Genomic DNA, 13,720 nt, shown 5'->3' on the forward strand with positions numbered 1-13,720 from the left:
GCTGGTTGTTGAAGAAGACTTTGACATTACTAGCTTTTGTGAAACATGGTGGTATGGCAAAAATCAATGGAAAACTTTACTACCTGGCTATGAAACCAAAGTAAAGAGTTTCAATTTAAGGGATGAAGGAATAACACCTCAACCTAAAGTCTCCCCAGAAAAAAAGAATGTGGAAGTCAACAACTTTACAGCAGTTTACAAACAGGCTTAAAACATTTTGTACAGGAATACAAATTCACCCTAGAATTACCAGCTCCAATGTTTTTTTTTGGGTTTTTTTTTTTTTTTTTTTTGCATTCAGACATGAAAGATCATTTTTAATGTCTTAATTATTCCTTTATTCAAAAACTCATTCATTTGAAAGCCCTTTATAGGTGCAGCCTGTGGCTTTGCAGTTCTGCCCTCTGCAATCTGAAGGGCTTCTTTCCAAAAATCTGCTCTTGTGGAGATTAATCTGATAGCAACTGGCAAATCCTGTGCTCACCTGGCCATTCCCTTTGGAGGCAAACCAGGTGGCAAACTCAGTTATGTGCGAGGCTGGAACACAAGATCTAATAGTCATTGCTTGACTAAGAGATGGCTGCCTTGTGCCAGGGGTAAATTCACGTACAGAGGGAGGAAAAGGCCAGAGCCCATCTCTCACACTGCTCCTGGGCAGGACAGGCTGCCCTGCTCTGCTGCTCCCAGACCACATTTCAGCTGCCTCTGGTGCTGCCTCCCAGGGCTGGCTGCCACCAGGAGCACGGTTAGAGCAGCAAATTAAACTGCGGAGGAACGAGGGGGATAAGGACATAAAACGCAGTGTTCTCAAGGTGGACCTGGGGGAAGCAGCCAAGTTAATGTGTGAAAACCAGGCGTAACTGGTGGGAAAAGGAAAAAAAAAAGTAAATTGTGCTAATTAAAGCGATTGCTTTTTAGTGATGTGTGTTATAACAACTAAGTTAATCTGTTAACATGGGAAGAAAGCTGTATTCAATAAGCAGGAGACATGAGGCAGCTTAAAATCTGCAAGTAATGGTTTTCTTTTTTTTTCTCACGGGGTGTTCTGGAAGGATCTTGATGGGGAAAAAAGAAAGAAAAGAAAAAAAAAGCCCTCCTGACCAAATGTTTGATTCTTCAAGTCTTCAGCATCTTATGTGTAAAATAACTATGCACAAGCTTAAATTTGCAACAAAGGAGAAAACAGCAACCTGCTAGGGAATTTATTTAATCTATATATTCAAACTGACAGTACTCTGAATGTCAGTCTGTGCTTCTTGAGAAAGAAGAAAATTTCCATAGGGTTCATGTTGCTGGTTGATTCAGAATGCCTATTATAATTGTGAAATATTGGTAGGAATGAATTGAGATATATTCATGACAGTAGGTGGACTAATGGAATTCAGTGACTTTATTTAAAATGTGCAGGAGTTTATTATAATACTGTAATAGAAATGTCATTTACCCTGACGGGAGGAGAGGGAAAAGCCCTGTCAGTGAATAATAATGAAGTTATTTAAATGTCAGCTTTCTTGAAAATAGTTTGCAAAACAGAAATTATTCTACATGTTTCTAGTTTTGTTTTAATTTATTACTGGGTAAGTCAGAGCTTCAATTCCACAATTTTGGTACATTTTTATACTTTGAAATGAGCTAGTAATCACAAAAATGTTTATCTTCTTGCATTGTCTTCTGCTTTACTGAAAAAATGGGGAGTAGAATTTTAAACAGCTACTGGTAAAAATTGGGATTTAATTAGAGAAGTTACAACTAATATGGTGGGCAGGACAGGTGTCAGGACAGGACACTAAGAATAAAGTTCAGAATTGAGTCTAAATACTTTTGTTTTCTGAATATTATTCTTCTCCTGGTATCTGCATTTCAGTGACATCCTCAGTGTACCACTCACATCCCTCTTCTTCCCCCAGACAATTTGAGACACCATTGCAACACATGCGTCTACACAAGACACAATAAAATAAAGCTTACTGTTAACTATAGTTATTTTTCCTATAGTTATTCCATTAGCTGTAGCCATTTAAAAGTTCATTTTTGTGTTTTCAGCTCTACAGGTCCTGGGTTTAGTCCTTTACAGTGATTTCCCCAGGCATTTGCTTGCTCATGGACAGATGGACTAAAACTGATTTCTTTCTGCAGAACTTCAGAGGAGCAACCTTCCACACAAAATGTGGAGATGTTGGTTGCTACATATCCTTTCCTCTTCAGATAACTGGGATTGAATTTGCTGATCCTACTCTGTCATTAGTGCCTACTCCCTGCTGAGGTGCATCTGTCTTTTGCAGCTCTTCCAGGTTAGGCTGGCTTCCTGGGCTATCCAATGGCTGATGTGTTTTTATGGGTTAGGAATCTCATGCTGCTTTATACACCCATTTAATAAGACAAACAAAGCTCATTATCTAGGCTACTAATCAGTGCCTGCTTGTACATATATACATATATATATATATATATATATATATAATAGAAATCAGACGAATGCACGTTGGTGATATACCTGGGTTGGATCCCAACAGAGACTTCCCATGTATGCAATGTTTTCTTTGATATAATTCTTTTTATCCCACTGCTCTGCAAATGTATATATTACCATTTCTTTGTGTTAAAACACTTATGGATGCCTATCTGCTGTTGTGTATATAACATTCCCCTCCTTCTGCCCCGGCCCACCCCCAAACTTAAGAGTAATTGTAAAGTGGTGCAAAAGAAAAAAGTGGTAAATGCAAAGGCAGAAGAACTTGCTATTGTCAGTTTAGAACACAATAATGAGAGTAAGATCTAATAGTAGCTCCTTCGGTTGCTTGTGAATTTGTTCATCTGATTAAAAAAAAAAGAAAAAAGGTGTTTTTCTAAGCTTTTAAATCTTTCAGTTTCTTTTATGGATGTTGACAGAAGCACAAACTTCAATCTGTATAGAGTGTTACCTGTAAATAAAGCTGTGAATGCAAAACAACTGCCTAGAGATTTGAAGTAAGATGTGGCTGGCAATTCTGAGATTACTATTTGCAATAGGCTGTTGACATAAGTTTGCCTGTCTTGTGGCAGGGGTTCTGGCTGCTTTTCTTGAACATTTTCAAAGCAAGTTTTATGTCTCTGATTTTCTTTGCTCCTATCCCCTTTTGAAGGATCCCATTTTGAATTCATTGTCACTGATATAAGAAAAAGCAGCATTATTTTGTTAATACATTTTTCCTAACTCAGCAGGTCAGAAATAATTCTTACTATCTTTGCATGTCTTTGTCAGCTCAGACTTCACAAAGGGTAGCTTTTGGTGTTTAGGCAGAGAGCAGCAGAAATACTCGTGTCTGGTAAGACTGGGTGGTGAGGTGGGGCAAGGTAACAAAGGGAATCTTCAGTCTTTGGCCAGGCTGCGTTCAGCATCCTGCTGTGGATCCCCTCTCGTGGATACTGGAGCATCTCTGAAATATTCAGTAACAGAAATAACCAGAACAGTACCCTACTCCTCAGTCCTCTGAGGAAATATCTCAGTTAGTTTAAATGTGCTCCTGAGAGAGATGACCTTATAAAGGGAAAGATCAGTCAGCAGATGAGAGTTTGACGTTAATGTTCTAAACACCAAAGGTCATACATGCACACAGGAGGGAGTGTGTTTATTGGAGGAAAGGAGAAATCTATGGACATAAATCATAGGCCATTTGTTATATGAGCAGGCAGAGATGTGCAAAGGCTTCCATAAAGTTCCTAAATAGAAAGACTCAACTTTAATGCAGATTCACGTTTCAGTGCAATTCATCTTTCATAGATAAAACCCTAAGCTGCTGCTTTCTTCTTTTATTCATGTACTGATTGCAAAATCTGAAATCCCAGAAGCTATAATATGAATGTAGGTATGGTACTTGATTCAGGAATGTTTCACCCTCCATATTCCACCAAAAATAAAAGAGTAAGCATTAAAGGCCTAATGCCTTTGTGAATTTAGCCACTGTTGCCCTGATAGGAGAAAACCTGCAAATAATGGGTTCCAAGATTTTACTTCAGAATGTCTTGTTTTGGAGGGCTTAGCAAAAGGGAAAATTCAAGTTACTGCTTGCAAGTGAAGTTCTATATAGGCCCATTTTTACATGTTACAGATGAGATACAGGAATATGTCATGCTTTTGAATGTCTGTTACCCAGATACATGCCCCTTTCTGTAATTTATGGATGTCAGCTCTACTGGTTTGGGCTGATTACCTAAATCTCTGGGATACTAGGACACAGTTCAGGCAAGCACGAGGTGCATAATGAACCAAATCTCTGCTGATGATTGATCTTGGTTCCAGTCACATGTTAAGAGTAACTCCTACAGGAACACTGGACAGTCTCATTCGTTAACTTTTGTTCTTCCCCAAGACATGTAGTCAGTGCTTTTATGGGCAACCCTTATATCAGAAATATTTTATTTTCTCTAGTGAATGGGGGCTTTTAAAGCCATTTTAAAGTGCATGTGTCCATCCTTTCTTCTAGTTAGTGTCAGAGAAGCTACTTTGGAATATGCTGAGATGAGCCATCTTAACAAAATTAGTCTAAGCTTGGAGTACATGATGAATTGATAACCTTAGTCTCTTGCTGTCTGCTATTTGGTATTTCTGACAATCATTATCTTCTGTATGCAGAATGTAGCATTTCTTATTGTGCATGTTTAAGATGCTTTGGGAAGATGCTGGTTTAATTTTTCGTAATCTAATTTAAATGCAAATTATAAACACGCACATGATGCTGTGTGTATATAATTAAGTATCATTATATACTACATGAATCATTGCAAAAGCTCTGGAGAGCCATTCCGCTATTTAAAGCATGACTTATATTGAAAAGCTGCCAAGTGACTTGTGGTTTTGTGATTAAGTGTTTGTACTTATAGGAATCTCTCTTGAATTGTAGGTCAACAGATTATGGGACAACATACGAGAAACTGAATGATAAAGTTGGTCTGAAGACTATCCTGAGCTACTTGTATGTTTGCCCAACAAACAAACGTAAGGTAGGTGACAACGTGTTGGCTCATTTTACCTTTATGATGCTAATGCTGTCCTGGAGATCTCTTCTAATTTTCTCAATATCTGTTACTGCTTAAGTAGCAGAAGTCTCTCTGACCCTCTTGCCTGAAAAAAAATGTTACTTTTGTCTTGGTTTAGACAGACAGGTATCTGCCAGGCAAGATTGGAATTTCTCTTGGAATGTAAGCCCCCCTCCTACTCTTTTCCAAATTATTATAAATTTGCAATTAAAAGGCTGTCAGGCAAAGATTTTGGGAATAGTTATAGCAGGTTTTTTTCTAGGGATATTAAAAATACAAATGTTGCAGTACAGAAGAATAAGCAAGCAAACAAACAAATAAGAAATCCTAGAAAACAGTGGCAGTCAGAACACAACCTGACACCCTGTTGGTCAGGGTGTTGGAAACAGTCCAAGTGTTAAGTCCTCCTGGAGTGGCAGATGTGATCCTGTTGGAAGCAGCCATGATCCAAGTGATGTGGAGCCAAGGGTCCAGTGATGGGTCCAGTCTTCCTTTGGGACTCCCGTGGGAACACTGGATGTCTGGTGACACTTTTCACTCCTTTTATCTAGGTGAAGATGGTGTGGCTCCTCCTCCCTGGGTAGAGCATCTTACAAGAGTATGATGTAATGTGTCATGTAATTGATGAGCTTTAATGGCCCATTAACAGAAGATATTCCCATGGGGGTAGTGGAAGAATGAACAGAGATAAACAACACTGCCCAATTGAGCAGAGATAAGCAACACTGCTCCACCTGGGTTTTAACAGCTGGCATTTTATCAGAAAAGGCAGTTAACCGCTCCCTAACAGATAAAGGAAGAAAAAAAAAAATCTCCCCAACCGGGTTTTGGCCACCTCTTTGTTTGAGTTAAGTAGTTAAATACTCTTAAGTATCCAACACTTGATCTCCTCTGTAACTTACAGGGAAAAAATTCTCTAGAGTGAAAAAGGGACAAACCTAACCCCCAACACTTTATCAAAATATAGCCCAAATTGTACACCTATGCCACTTACCGGTAATACTTGAGGGAAGGATGGCTATTAAATGGACAGGTGCCATGCATGTAATTGTTTGCTTACCTTCTGGATGGTGTTGATTTTATTGTCTGGAAGGGAGAGAGACTCGTTAAAATGGCAGAAATGCATCTACAGTGACCAGATTGTATGTAACATTATTTGTCTTTTAAGTGCTCCCAATAGTGAACTGAACAGGATTTGACAAATTCCTGCAGAGAAAATGCCTTCAAAGCCCAGAAGGTTTTAATCATTCAGACACCCTACTGACTAACAATTTACTATGAATTTATAATGCTGACATATTCATGAAAAGAATCTGGATGCCTTCTTTGAGACACATTTTTGACAAAATTTTTTGTTTTCTACTCCTTGTTTTTCAGTCCTTGTAAATAGTTTGAGTCACTACAGGCAAACCTGAAATGCTTTGGCAGAAAATCTTAGCAAAGACTCACCTCTAAAGGAGACTGGGTGTATTTGGGCAGCTGAGGTCACTATAATGCTGTTCTCACTGTACTGAAACAATTATGTGTTCTTTAAGGCTGACTGCGAAAGAAGAGAGAGCTGTCCTAACCAGAGAGGACAATGCTTATCAGTTTAAATTGCAATTAAATGGCCCCAAATTAGTGGAAAGATGTCATCTCATTGATACTGACCCTTAAGAAGATATGAAGCTCTTCTCTAGGAGCTGAAGAATGAAATTATCAGGTCACTTAAATGTCCTTCAGCAAGCCTACTGAAGTGCATTCTGGCATTGAAAAGCCTTCATCACCTCTGGCTGCATCCTGCACCCTCCCACTTCCTGCCTTTCTCTGCTACCCTTGTTTGTGTAGCCATCTGGTGAGCTGGATCTAGGACTGACCTGCCTGAAAACTAATCCCTTTCCAGCTCAAAAACGAAATAAATGAAAGGAAAAAGCTTTCAGGCAGAAATGTGGAACTATCTTTTCTGGCAGAAGTCTGCTGTAAAGTTGGCCTCTAGTCAATACAGTACAGTGCCAGAGAAAAGCTGCAACACCTGGGATGAGAGGACCTAGGTAATGCTCTAAGATTGAATTTTTCAAAGTTCATTTCAGCAGAAGCAGAATTAGGTTTGAAGGGAGAACTTTTGGAGGCCCTCCTTATGCTGTCTGTTTCTGTAGAACATCAGGCCATTCCATCAATAAACATTTAATTTTAGGCACCCAAAGAGTCCCCCGAGGCTAAGAGGGCATTTCATGTACCCACACTAAGAATACTTCTACAGGGAAAGCAAAAATATTGAAGCTCAATATCTTCATTATACCTGCTGTGGAATGAAAAGCTGAAGGAAACATATTTTAAAAATTTGCCATCAAGGGAAATTTATGGCTTCTGAGACCTGATCCCCTCTCCTCCCCTGAAATTCTGATAATGATTTTAGAAACTCTGGTCACTTTGCAAGTTGCATCTTGTTCCACTAATGTGGGCTGGGTGGATAGCTGCAGAAATAGTTTTAAAATGTAGAACTCAACTACTCTAAGCTCCATGAATTTTCTAAAACTCAAACCCTTCATGTGAAGGGTTTATACAGTTCTGCAGTTAGCACTGGGCAAATGCTAACAGTGTGTTTTCCCTAAATATTAGTTGTATGTGGTGATTTCTCAGACTGCATCTGCAGCCTTTGATGTCCTTTGTTCCACAAGGCCTTTCTTAGCAGAGAGAAAAGCCTTCTTCAGTAGCGGAAAAGAAAATGGTGCATTTTTCTTCTTGAAGTTATTGGATGAGAGACCTTGCTGCAGCAGTGATCCGTAAGGGGGGTCAGCATGTACTTAACTTACTGAAGTTGCCTTGTTTTGGGGAAAAAAAAGTTCTTTTAGCACATATTTAACTTTTAAGAGTAGTTCCATTGAAACAGAAGGTAAATTTTGAACTTAGCTGACTCAGGACTGATTGCTTGTAATGAAAAAAAGCAAGTGTACCGTTTATTTAAGTCTTGTCTCTTCTTTGCAAAACAGAGCAGTTAGAACAGTGAACGGTAGAATGCATGTAATTGGATTTATTAAAATAATTGATAGATTTGTTCACGAATTTCTGATTATTTTCACATTCTGGAAATGAATAAACAACAACATGTGCTGAATAAATTGTTTATTGTAATTTATTTGCTCTTCTCCATCTTGAAAAAAACTGGGTCTATAAATACCCAGTATTTGCAGAGCTTCCCACAGCCCATGCATGCCAAATTATTTCTAAAAGCTTTTGACTTCCAGTTCTTGTCTCTTTATTGAACAAAATTAAACCCTTTAACCAGACATTGCAGGCAATGTCATATTGCAAAAGGATGCTTGGAAAAAAAATTAGAACAAAGTCAACCATTGTTTACAATTTAAACTGACGACCTATTGCTGTTGCTTGGCATTTTTCTGAATTACAATATTTTCTGAAGGAAATGGCAGAAAGTGGTTACTAACATAGTGATGTATAAGTCCTGGCAAAAAGAAGTGGAAACATTTTTTAGTTTTCTTTCCTTTTTCTGAATTACTCTGCTGCCTGGTCGTATGACAGATGACACTGATCAGGGGGTAAAAAATGTACCACATGGATCTTGCCAAAGACACAGAGTCTGTTTGAGTATTTGTCAACAAGTCTCCAGAAGAGATATGTGCAATGTGCAGTAAATCCCTAGGCTTAGGTATGTCAACATTGGTTTATTTGTTAGGTTCACAGAGCCTTCTGTGATGAGAAAGAAAATTATTTGAATGCTTCTACATGAAGAAATACTGTTTGGGAATGATGCTGATGGGTTACAAACAAAACTAAAATAGAAATCCAAGTTGATACCTTGAAATTCTGTTTTCACGGAAGTGTGTCATTCATTTTCCTAGAAATTCACATGCACTTAGCTTTACAGTCTTTCTCTATAAAAGCCTTTCAGATAGGTTGTTTTTACTCATTGCGTGGAAAATCATAGGCATATGCACATAGAAAGTGAATGGGTCATGGTGGAGACTCTGGAATTTGTTAAACTGGAGGTTTTCTTTGACTCAGGAAGTGCTGCTGGCTAATTTAGATGCTGTATCTTTGTAGGAAGCACACTGTGTTCTCTGCAAAGAGCCAGTTTGTGCAGCCCGTTCGTTCTTTGTTCTTTCGAGCCCCTTGTATCTGTGTATCTTCAGTTAATTAACAAATGCTGGGTGATAGTATCTGCCAGTGACTCTTATGCTGTTAATAGGACTAGTGCATCAGATACTTCCTGTGGGTTTAAATTTTTGTGCTAGTGTTTGTTTGTTTGTTTTATTTTTTCTCTCCCTTTCCACAGGCCTGCCTTGATTTTTTTTTTTCTTTATTCCTCCAACTGTTCAGATTTTAATTGCTGTGTGGAACAGTGTTGCCTTTTTTTTCTCTCTTTAAAGATGAATGGATTACAGATGCCTTCCTCTTCCTTGATATTCACTGCTTGTGTTTATCACCTTTATTACAGTGTGTTAAGCATTGTCCTGTTGAGTGTGTAGTACCAAGATAGCACATATTTATTGTAAATAAAATTGCATGGGTTTGAATGCTGGCTAGATCCCCAACTACTTCAAATTTATTTATATTAATGAGTTTTAAATGAAAGGAAATTAAAGGAATGGCAACTTAGCCTTCTGTTCTTTCTAGGATTGGCTGGTGGTTCTGCACAGAATAGTTGGCAGAAGTTTCTATTAGTCAAGACAGTTGAAAATTTACCCTTATTAGCTAAATGGGAATGATTGATTGCTACCTTCTGTCCTGTGGTATTAGGGGAGTTATTTGCTTTAGGGAAATTAAGTTTCTGAAATGTAAACTCCCCTCTTGTATAAAGGGTAAGACCTAGAGCTGTGTGTTTTAGCCTTGCCTTTGTACCCGCTCTTCTAAGAGCTGGGGAGAATGTCCATAGAGGTGAACAGTTCCACCTGGCATTGCTATTTCTCAGGAGTCTGTTTATCTTCCGTTGCTAAAATCAGTTTGGGAGCACTTCTAAAAATTCTCTTTCTGACCTACCTCACTATGGAAACTTTCAGAACTCTGATGTGAGGGCAGGTCTTGATTTTTTCAGTCAAGAAAAAACCAGTTATTTCTGGCTGTGTCCTCCTTGTAGCCTCTGTAAACCTGGGTGTGAAGGCTGTCAGCTTGTACTGGAGAGGCTGGAGCTCAGCAGAGCTCTGAGCACACCTCACTGTGGACTAAGTCAATCCTGTGGCCATCAAGGGATGGCATCCTTAGATCCTTAGCAAGTCAGGCACAGTGGGAAACCAGCCTCTGTCAGTCAAGCCAATAGCACAATGTGTGATTGCAGTCCACTCTTGCTGAGATAAAAGCAATTATTTCCTTGCTCTCCTCTCTTAATTTGAAAGGAAAGGTCCCTGTTAGCTGCAGGCTGAGTCCAGCCTTCAAAGAGATATGAGAGACCAAAAAGGCATATGCGAATGGGTGGAATTGTTCAGGTGTTTTTTTAAATTTTGTAGTGAGTGGGAGATTTCAAGATGTTTACTGAAAATGTGTTTTGACCTTTTTAAAGGGAGGAACCACCTTGTCCTGCAGCGTTTTGGACATCAAAACTTAAATTTGTTCAAATGGAAATTTCTGTTTGGATTAAATGCTGTATAATATAGGATGGTGCATGAAATGTTTCCTATGCTATGACCACAAGTAATGATTCTTTATAACCTCATAATTTGCTTTAGAGAGAGTGTTTTGGAGTTGAGAGAATATGGTGTGAGATTTATCTCCTGTTTTCATTCACCTGATAGGCAGTTTGGGTTGCATAGTACTACACATGCCTTTTATCCAATGTCTTCCAGTGGAAGAAGCCAGGAATTCTTCTTCACTTCTGTTTTTTTCTCTAAATATAGTGGCCTAAATCTGTTTCATTCAGCAGTTTGAGCTAAAGATTTCACCTCATCAGAAAAGGGCTGAAACCCTGAACCTACAAGAGATTATCTTGGACTGCAGGGGTGGTTCAGTGGATAACACTGTACAAACACAAACAGTTCACTACCCATGGGAAGAGGGATGTCTCACACTGAGAATTAAGCTTTAATTTTCTGCAGTTTAGCAATAATGATGGATTAAGTCAACTACTTTACAAGCCTCTGGTGGTGGTAACTGGAAAATCTGATAATCTTGAGATGTCCTTGGGTTAATGCAATTACAGTTTTCACTTTTGCTTGTAATACCTTTTGATTCAAGAGTAATTCTAGCTGTGAACCAGATAAACAAGTATAGACTTGATTTCTGTTTCAGAAGACTGTCTTTTCTGCCTCCCATCTCGCATGCAAACAAGGAGGATTTTTTACTAATTTAGAAAGGTGGATTGTTGCTCACATCTGTTGGATATGATCTGGCAGTTGGGTAGTTTCTCTGGAGTCAGTGAAGATGTGTAACTGTAGAGCTGATGCTGTCTTTAATACTGATTTCTTTGGGAAACAAATAATTAACAATCATTTGGTCCATATTAACAAACTGAAGGCAGAGCCTCATCTTTCAAAGTGAATCTTTTTACTTTTGAAGTGTCTGGCAGCATCTGCTACCAAACTTTCTGATTCATGGCTGCAGTACATGACAGCTCCCACAATAGCCATTGCACACAAAGCCCTTGCCATTACTCTACATCCGTATCTCTTCTTGGATATGAAGTGAAATCAAAGCCCATTTATTCCACTTCTGCTCTTGTAAGCCTATCAAAAATAGTGGCAGTTTTGACATTTCCTCACTCAAAGTAGCACTACAGTATGCCTTTGTATCTCACAGAAGTCTCTAAGGGCACACTGGGTGTTCAAACTAATGATAGGGAGGTATAAGCCAGGAAATTCAACTTTAGACTTTCAAAAGTGTTCTTTCCCTTCTGAGCCTGTTCCCTGTTTTCTAAAGACTGGACAATTAAAATTTATGCATGATAATCTCTTGTTGAATTTCCTTCAATTCTTTTATCCCTTTTAAATTCCTCTATGATTTACCAAATACTCTGGAACAGATGATATCCCTTTTGGCAAGGATGAATATATGCCAGCAGCTTAGAGAGCACAGGAGCAATATGTTGTTAGTTGCAGGCCATATACAGGCAGCTGGGATTGATGGCAGAGCAAGAACAGACCTGTCTTAGTTTCAGACTTGTAGCTCCATCCATTTCCATAAGTAAGACAGGTTGTTTAAACCAGGAAGAAAGTCAGTTGCCATAATATTGAAGGTTTTTTTCCCTATGAAAAACTAGTCCCAAGTGGTTAAAAGTCAGTTTGTTCAGTGTCCCATAAAATTGGGCTAAAAATATGTTCAAGCAGGGTTTTTTTCAGTTATCTTCCAGGTTTTGAGGTTTTAAAGTTACATAACTAAATCTCTTTTAACTCCTTTCCCTGTTGTGTCGTGGTAGGAACATGAAATTTGGAAGTTGTCTTCATACTGTATATCTTCAGAAGTTCACCTTCAAGGGAAGAAGACCTGTGACATGACCATAAAATGGCTGTTTTGTGGCACTTTGGAAATGATAGTGTAAGGAAGCCCAAATGTTGTTTGAATATTGACCACTCAACCCTCCCTTGCTCTGCCTGCAGCAAAGTATGGTCTGTTAATTAGCAGAGAATGTAATCTGTAGGGCATGTTTGCCAGCAGATTGGAACTGCTCACTCCTTCTGCAGTCTAGATATGTTGTTGTGCAGAAATGAATGATGAAATGACAGGATACTACTCAAGGGGTTTTTCCTTCTGTCTAGCTGTGCTTGGAGTACAGGGAGAAGAAAGGGAAGAAAATAAACAAGAAAAATATTCTTGATTATTAAACTTCTGATTGATAAGTGCTAGTAAATGCAGAGAGAGGGGAGTGATGGCAAAGATTAATGGATGCAATTAGAAAGCCATCTACTGCTAAGAAAATGTGGAATTTGACTTGTATGCAAATAGTGTGAGAACTCGAGACCAACAAGTGATGACTCATATATCAAATTGAGAGTAAGAGGTCCTTGAGGAAGCAGCCAAGCTTCCTGAAGAAAATGGGAATAATTAAGTGTCTGGTATAAAAAAGATATTGTAAAAACCATGAATGACCTTTTCCTTTTAGTGCTACTAAGTGAAAGAATTAGGTTTCTTGTTGCAGGGACAGAGAGATTTTCCAGAGCCAGAATAATAATGAAAATAATAATTTTAAAAAAGAGTCAAATTTAACACAAAATAGAGAATTCAAGGGTCAAAACTTACTGAAAATAAGGCACTGTAATCTGTATCTTTTCTATTGTGTCTTTTGATTCTCATTTCTCCACCTCTTTCTCAATAGCAGTGAAAACTGGAATTAAAACATTTAGGAAAGGCATATAACTTTAGGAGCAAGGAAAATACAATGCTTTTCAAAATACAATCACACAGCTTTGAGAGTAATGGCACAGGGAGGCTGTGGGTGGGAATACAAAGAATTCGTTCTCTTTTTCTTTACCACAACGTGGCTTTCAGATAGGTGTGGATCTCCCACAAATTTGCAAAAAATCAGTTTTTCTGTGGAGGAATCTCTTCTACCATGTTCAGAAGTCCTGAATTGTGGTCAATGTTCCTGTAAAGGTAAATGTTTTGGGCATAAGTGAGAACAAAGGAAAGAAAGCTGTTGAGGAAGCAGAGCAATGATAATGGCAATTGTTGGAGGTAGTGCTGAGGGCGGTGTTGAGGTTGACATTAATCAAGTAAACCAAAATATGTTCATAAAGACCTTTCAGAGGAGTTCTTGCTATCTACTCTGATTCAGTGGATC

At 38.6% G+C, this 13,720-nt stretch overlaps 1 protein-coding gene across 1 annotated transcript in view; it reads left to right on the forward strand.

The window, feature by feature from the left end:
- The window catches only part of SORCS1 (sortilin related VPS10 domain containing receptor 1), a 262,316-nt gene that overhangs the window by 111,026 nt on the left and 137,570 nt on the right, over positions 1–13,720 (forward strand). The window contains 1 exon segment of the mRNA XM_066323615.1: positions 4,881–4,980. Coding sequence (XP_066179712.1) covers positions 4,881–4,980 — 100 coding nt within the window.

This window comes from Sylvia atricapilla, chromosome 8 (genome assembly GCF_009819655.1).
Source record: "Sylvia atricapilla isolate bSylAtr1 chromosome 8, bSylAtr1.pri, whole genome shotgun sequence".
Classification (NCBI taxonomy): Eukaryota; Metazoa; Chordata; class Aves; order Passeriformes; family Sylviidae; genus Sylvia; species Sylvia atricapilla.